The sequence below is a fragment of the Myotis brandtii genome, unplaced genomic scaffold (genome assembly GCF_000412655.1).
Source record: "Myotis brandtii unplaced genomic scaffold, ASM41265v1 scaffold363, whole genome shotgun sequence".
Lineage (NCBI taxonomy): Eukaryota > Metazoa > Chordata > Mammalia > Chiroptera > Vespertilionidae > Myotis > Myotis brandtii.
Window position 1 is genome coordinate 1239360 of NW_005363938.1, and position 8329 is coordinate 1247688.

General features: G+C 44.5%; 1 protein-coding gene across 1 annotated transcript in view; it reads right to left on the minus strand.

Annotated features, from left to right (window-relative positions):
* Nucleotides 1–3248: 3248 nt before the first annotated feature.
* Nucleotides 3249–8329, minus strand: part of PARN (poly(A)-specific ribonuclease) — a 161607-nt gene continuing 156526 nt past the window's right edge. Inside the window, exon 23 of the mRNA XM_005871979.2 lies at nt 3249–4234. Within this exon, the coding sequence (XP_005872041.1) occupies nt 4182–4234 (53 nt within the window). The 3' untranslated portion in view covers nt 3249–4181. The remainder of the gene's footprint in view (nt 4235–8329) is intronic.

The window sequence follows — 8329 nt, forward strand, 5'->3', positions numbered from 1 at the left end:
TTAGGGCACATGCCTAGATTGCACGTTCGATCAGCAACCAAGTGATGTTTTTCTTCCTCCCCCACCTTCCTCTCTCTCTAAAATCAGTATCTTCAGGTGAAGATTTAATAAAAGAAAATAGAGCTGGAAAGCCATGGAGGACTCTCCCGCACTACCCCTTGTCGCAGCTTGTATACTTCAGCAGAAAGAAAATGTCCTCTCCGCCAGAAACAGCAACTGCTCTTGCCTGCAACCAATGAGAACACATCACCACTTCCATCTTTTTCCTCCTTTGTTCAAAACAACCCCTCCCAAATCCTCCTTTTCCTTTACAAAAGAGGGCTCTTCTCTTTTGGTCTCCAATCTGGCCTATGTTTCCCATAATTTGCTTGTCCAGAATTGAAATTCCTCTGCTACTGTTGAATAAACCCATTTGCTGCTTGATAACCTTTGTTTAAGTTTTAAGGCTCATAGTACACGTAAGATTTGAGCATTTCACTATAAATTTTATCCCCACTGACGCCCAAATATAAACAAATATTAAATTCTGACTAATGACAAGCACACTGGAGTATTTGGGAGGGGGAGTGTACTGATGTTTACAATTTAGAAATGATGAATTCATGGATGGATGGAATATGGACAAATCTGTATATATAAAAGGCCAATATGCTAAGTGTCCATCCAACTGGTAGCTATGATGCACACTGACCACCAGGGGGCAGACACTCAATGCAGGAGCTGCCAAGCTGCAGTGACTGGGCAGCTGCGGTTCTTGGGTGACGCATCCCGAAAGCAGAGAGGAGGGAGCCCGATTCCTCTTGGGGCCACATGATTCTACCTTCGGCCATGGGTTATGTTGTTGCTGGGGCACTGTCGGCCCCGAATCTGGTTTAGTGCACACTTGCGTTTGCGTTCCACACCCTGTAAGACAATAACTTTGCAGAGTGCCCTCTCACACTCCGGGACCCCTCAGGGGATGTCGGACTGCCGGTTTCAGCCCGATCCAAGGCCAGGCCGAGGGACCCCACCTGCTGGAGGGACCCCGCTCACTCCACAGACGCCCTTCGAGCCACGGCGCCACCCCAGTTGCAGCTGGCCGGGGAGGGACCAGAGGGACTGCGGGAGGCTGGCTCCAGGGTGTGTCCGGCCCGTCTCGCCCAGTCCCACCCCGACGGCCACCTTCTAATTAATTTCCTTTCAATTTGCATGAATCCATACACTGGGTCACTAGTGGTTATATAATAAAACACAAACAGCAAAATGGATGTACAATCTAGATGGTAAGTAAATGCGTGTTCACTGAATAAATTCTTTCAACTTCTCTGTATGTTTGGAAATTTTCATAATAAAATGTTGGGGGGGGGGGATAGACAAATACAAAACTATAAAAATAGACAGAGCCGCAGTGCTCAGTCTCCACCACAACTCCGAAACCAAAGAACTACAAGACTCGGGGCAGGGAGACACTGCGGGCCCCCCTGCCAGGCCTGCCCCATTTGGCCAGTCTTCCAGAAACCTGGGAGCCACAGCCCCATCACAACAGTATGCCCCTGGGCCTCACTATCAAAAAGCCAAAGCTCGAAAGAGACATCGAGAAAGCCTAGAACAGCAGTTCTCAACCTGTGGGTCGAGACCCCTTTGGGGGTCGAACAACCCTTTCACAGGGGTCGCCTAAGACCATCCTGCATATCAGATATTTACATTACGATTCATAACAGTAGCAACATTACAGTTATGAAGTAGCAACGAAAATAATTTTATGGTTGGGGGTCACCACAACATGAGGAACTGTATTAGAGGGTCATGGCATTAGGAAGGTTGAGAACCACTGGTCTAGAAGGTCTGTATAGAGGGGGGAAAGAGCCAACCCAGTTCACCTGTTTAAGTCATTTGCTACCGATGGGAAAATAGAGGCCAGGGAATGTATGAGCTTCACTGGGTATTTAATTTTAAGCCAAATTAGGCCGACCATGCCTATGTGGGTTCTAGTTGCAGAAGCACATCTAGTTCCAGATCAAAAGTGTAATCTTCAAATAACAGTACAATTTATTGTGCACTGTGCATGTTGGGCATTTTACACAATCTGAGTTCTCGCAGCCACCCTGTAAAGCAGGTTTATTATCCTAATTTTATGATTGAGGAAACTGAGGCTCAGAGAGGGTAAATGATGTGTCCAAAACCACAGAGCTGGAGCTGAAATAGAAGTCCTTTCCCGAAAGCACTCCTCACCAAGCCCCTCTCTGACAGGGTACAACCTGCCTGTGTGCAAAGCTTTTGGAGCAGGAAGCTCTGGGCTTCAGGGGACAATGAAGAATTTCATTACCTTAGGGCAGTGGTTGGCAAACTGCGGCTCGGCAAACCGTGACTCGCGAGCCACATGCGGCTCTTTGGCCCCTTGAGTGTGGCTCTTCCACAAAATACCTACTTCTGCACATGGGCCACGAAGTTTCAATCGCACTGTACGTGCGTGCCCGCACGTGGTATTTTGTGGAAGAGCCACACTCAAGGGGCCAAGAGCCGCATGTGGCTCGTGAGCCGGTTTGCCGACCACGGCCTTAGGGCAAGAGGCCAATCTCTCTTTTGCTGAAGACCTGGGGCTGGTTAGACCACCCCTCAATCTGCATGTCCGGGCAAGGCACCCTCATTAGGCTTTCTGTACTTTTCACATGTAAATCAATCACCATCTTAGGTGGTTTTCCCTCTTATTCACTAGTTAAAAAGCAGTGTCCAGTACGAGCTGTTTTCCCTGTAAGTTTTAATGACAGCAGAGCCCAGCCACGCTCTTTAAGCCCCTGCCTTGGTACCTTCCTTTACTGTTTCCCACTGAGCTGGGAGCAGTGACAGCTTGGAAGGGGGGCCAGTTTGGGTTTGTAACTTTGTGGCTATCAGACTCCTGCGGAAGGGAGAGGATGTAGAACGGGAAATGTTAAGAGGCTCTTAACTGGGAAGTGTCTTACAAATCTGAACTCGCAGAACACCAGTTTGCAGTTCCGGTCAGTTGTGAGGGCTCAGATTCCTCCCACTGTGGAAAAGACGCAGGCCTCCCACGCCGCCTTTACCAGAGGGCGCAGCTCCAGCACAGGGACTGACTCACAGGCTGGTATAGGGTTAGAGAGAAAAAAGCTCCAGTGACTTACCATAGCTTTTCAGGGCTGATCTTTAGAGAGAAATGATACCTATGTAGAAACTGAATATGTCATTCACTTATTTAAAAAAAAAAAAAAAGAAAGAAAATAGGAAGGAAAAAAACAGAATCCTATGAAAATGTCTTTAATTTTCACCTTTGGGAAATACATTTTTCATTATTTCTGTGATACAAAAATGTTATATATCTAACAATGGCCTCTATGAAGCAGCTCTACTGAAGTAGATCCACAAAATTCTGTCTCCGTTGTGATCTGCTTCGACAGAGGAAGGGCGGGTACACGTAGCTTTGCCATGATTTCACACACGCACACACAGGTATACACACATGCCACCTTCCTCCCAGATAGCCACCCACACAGAGGAGACAACCACACTGACAAGTGAACAGAGCACTACATGTAAAAACAGAAATTAACTTTTTTACTTGTCCCAGCGCAAGAAACTCACATCTTAGCAAAAATAACTCTAAATAAATATGCCAAGGCCAAGGCATATCGTAAGCTCCTGTATTGGTAGAGATTTTTCTACTGGAAAAATAAGCTTGAAAGCTTCATATTTTCAGGCAGCTAAGGTGGGAAGCAGACAGACATAACCTATTTCCCCACTAGGAGATGGTAACCATGTGCTAGGACTGCTGCGGAGTCCGAGCGTGAGGAGACAAGGAAACCCCTTGAAGCAGGAAGGAGTTCAACCCCAAACTCGTCATCACAGCCCCCAAGAATGTCATCTCTTTCTGCATATTTCACAGCCGACACCCGCCATCAGGTGGATTCTTACACACGCTAATTCATCACAGGAAAGGTTTCACATGAGCAACAAAAAACTGGTTAATAATGTACACCTTAACAGCCTACAACCGTGCTGAGTGTCAGCAGTTTACAATGGAAAGGAAGGAAAAAAACACAGCCACAAAAACAAAAGCTGAGCTTTTTCCAGGAGACGCCGTTTTCAAAGCCCTCCCACACCACACTTATTGAATAGGGTATGGCTTCCAAGGTGCCGCTGGTTCCTTCCCAGTGACAGCACCGCGACTTGTCTTGCTCAGGCCTCGGCTACCACGTGTCAGGAACTTCAAAGAGCTTGGCAGAGCTGTCCGAGATGCCTCCTGGTGGGAAAGGACAAAACAAGATGAGCAAGGAGAGGAGAGGGCAGGCCCTGGAGAACAGAGCCACCATCACAGAGCAGGGCAGCTGCACAGCCACGTGGTAAAAGTCCAGGCAGGTCTTGTCTATGGAGAGCAGTGTCCAGCCAACGGCAGGACCCCACAGACACATCCCAGATAGGACTATGAGGTGCCTCCCTCCCCACTCGGCTGCCTCGCCTTTGTCATTTTACAGGAGTTAACACGTAGACACTTACAGCATCTCCCAGTGGCACATACACCATATTCTTTGCTAGCCACCATGCTGAGCACTTAGTTCATTTACTCTTCAGAAAAGCCCCCACGATGGTACAAATATCCCCATTTCACAGATGCAAGAAGAGGCTCAGCGAGGCTGAGTGGCTGAGATGGAGTCTGCATCCTTCTACAGCCCCAAGAGCCCCGCTGAGTCCCAGAAGGCTGGCTTTCTGTGATCTGTGGGCAACGGGCACCGAGAGCAGCGTGGAGGGAAGCTGACCAGTGTGGGTTCTGAGATCCCAAAAAGGGCAAAGAAGCGTGTAGCTTTTTCCGACCTCAGCGACACTGGCTAAGGTCTTCTTGGACTGAAGGAACCTTTTCCATTACAAACAGCTTCAACTAAAAGTGAGAAGCCCTTCTTTTCCATCCATGCCACTTTCTGTAACAGCAACTGCACAGATGTGTCAGGGCCTGGAGCGCCGGAGCGGAGCGAACGGGAACTAAGTCAGGAAAAGGCGTGTTCACAATGGAAAGTGTAGCGGGCAGGCCCTCCCTGCACCGTTGGTGTCATGCCTTATTTAAGCCATAACTGCAGGGCTGGCAGGGAAAACGGGCAGAGCCAACCCCAGCTGCTAACATTCCAAGATTCCAAAAGAGAAGAGGTCTTTGATGCTGCCTGAAATGGAGAGTAACTCTTAAGAAGCGATGAGGTTCAGTGTCCCACAAAGAAAATTGCTCAGCTGAGCCTGGCTACTGGTAATGACAGGAATGCCTAAAAGGAACGAGATCTGAACATCTGAAATAACATGGGCATTTCAGCTAAAATGAGAAATCCCACTTCCGATCACTTATTGAGAGAAAATCCAGAGAGACGGGGAGCAGACCAGGAGAGGGGACTCTAATGTTTGTACTCCTGTGTTGAACATGCAAGCCTTGGGACTCTCAAAACTGCAAGACTTTTCCTGAGGAGTGAAGATGGGCTGGAGATGATGCACATGAAAAAGATTCATGTGATCCCGTTATAAAAAGAACAAAGATTTAAAAAACAAAACAAAACAAACAAACAAAAACCAGAAACACTGCCCTCCCTGGAATAACTAAGTGCTGTATTGGTCCATAATAAACCTAACTAGCCTGACCTTCTCACTCATACGTTCAAACAGTACCTATTGGGAGACAGGAAAATAAATATCAATAAGGGCATTTTTATAATTCACATCAAAGAAATAGCAGCCAACTAGCCACTATAAAGGTAAAGGTCACAATGTCCAATGTGAGGAATTAAAATGAATTAAAACTAGCCAAGGGAGGCAGGGGAAGGTAAATGACCAAAAAGCAACTGCATTGTCATACTTAGAGTAGCACCTGCCATTAGATGGATGGGAACATGTGTGAGTAGGTGGCATGCCACCATATACACAGTAGTGACTCTGTGAAGATCTAGTGAGAAATGATGGAAAGAACTTTGGTGTTGGGCAAATCTGGCTTGCCCATTTTATTAGCTGGATGACTTAGAACAACTTTCATTGTCTCATCTATAAGATGGACTGACTACTACTTTATGCCACACAGGACTCTGGGATCTAGCAAAGTTCCCAGCACAGAGCAAGTTTTTCATACACATTGGGTCCCTTCCCCTGTTCAGTAAGGAGCCCAACATTGAGCATGGTTGTTCCCAGGAAGCCAACAGCCTGCCGTCAGAGAGATGCTAATTTTCACTGTCTACATGTGCAGCTGCTGAACAAGACTATGTACAGAGGAACCAGAACTTTAGGAACCTTAAAAAAGACCCAGACACAGGCAAACTGGGGGTCACGGCTGGTGTTCTTTCCAGCACTTTCCAGAAAGAGAGCACTGTGGACTGCCCAAGAATCAGTCTCAGAGCTAGTGGGTAAGGAGCATTTTCCATGGAACTCATCTTCACAGTCCTGTTTTACTAGATTGCAAAAATTATTTAGGAACCATTTTTCTTTTTTAAAAGAGATACTTAAGGACATCTGCCTCCTACTATGATAGACCTCAATCCATACCTTGCATCCTTTACAAAGATTAATTAAAAATGGATTGTACACCTAAATGTAAAACCTAAAATTATGAAACTTCTAGAAGAAAACATAGGAGAAAATCATTGCAATATTGAGTTAGGCAAAGATTTCTTAAATATAATACCAAAGGCATAATGCAAGAAAAATTGATAAATTGGATTTTGTTAAAATTTAAAGCTTCTACTACTTGAAAAATACTGTTAAGAGAATTTTAAAAACTCTGTAAAGCACACACACACACACACACACACACACACAGAATATGAAAAGTTTGGAAGATTTTTCAAAACACCCAAAAGAACTTGTATCCAGAATATATAAGGAACTCTCAAAACTGAATAAGAAGAAAACAACTCAGTGAGGGAAAAAGGGGCAAATATATAAACAAACATTTCACCAAAGGAGAGACTGGGATGGCAAATCATCACATAAAGAGATACTTAACATCAATTAGTCATAAGGGAAATTCAAATCAAAGCAACAATGAGATATCACTACATACCCATCGGAATGGCTATAGAAGGACAATACCAGTACTTGTTAATGTACAGAGCCACTGGGTCCTCCCTACCCTGCTGGTGGGAATGCAAATGGTGCAGCTACTTTAGCAAACAGTGTGCCAGTTTCTTATGAAGTCAAACATACACTTACCATATGACCCAGCAATTCCACTCCCAGGTATTTCCTCAAAAGAAATGAAATTAGTCCATTCAAAAACCTGTACCTAAATGTTTATAGCAGCTTGATTCTTAGTAGCCGAAAACCGGTACCAATCTAAATGCCAACTGGCAAAACCCATATATATAAAAGACTAAGTGACCGACTGTCCGTCCATCCAACCAACCAAATGGCCGGTACATATGATGCGCACTGGCAATTTAAAAATAAATGTTGACTCGCGCATGCACGATACATATAAAGCTCTCACTGGTGCCAATCGTATGCGTGTGTTTTGATCTGTCATTGTTGATTGTAAATTTGGTTGTTTTTGTTGACATTCTGAAGCTGAAAGAAAGCGGGTGTTGTCGACAGAGTATGTCTGAAGACCAACTATTGGCATAACGTACCTCTGACACTTCTATTATAGAGAAAGGGTGAATAGCGATATTAAAATATTTCTTCTAATTAATTTCTTTTCAGTGTGCACGAATCCATACACCAGGCCATTAGTGGATAAATAAACAGCAATATGTCCATAAAGCAGAATACTATTCAGCAATAAGGAATAAACCACAAATATATACAACAACATGAATGAATCTCAAATGCATTATACTAAATGAAAGGTTACCTATTGTCTGGTTCCATTTCTATGATATTCTGAAAAAGGCAAAATCACAGTGACAGAAAGTGGTTGTCAGGATCTAGGCATGCAGGCAGGGATGACTACAAAGGGGCATGATAGACCTGGTCTATATCAATCATAGTGATTGTGAAATGAATGTACAGATTTGTCAAAACTAATCAAATTGTACATCTAAAAGTGATTACTTCTATTGTACATAAATTATATTTTTAAAAAACTATCCTGTAAAAGATATTAGGAATGTTGTTTTAAAAAGACAACAAAAATATAATATAAAACATTATGCTGATAAAAAAAATTATTTGGCCAATAGTTGTTTTTTTAATGGAGAAAAAGCAGGATACTAACTTTCAGAGAGTATGATGCCAATGATGTATAAAAATGACAGGTGGAGCCCTAACCGGTTTGGCTCAGTGGATAGAGCGTCAGCCTGCAGACTCAAGGGTCCCAGGTTCGATTCCGGTCAAGGGCATGTACCTTGGTTGCGGGTACATCCCCAAGTAGGGAGTG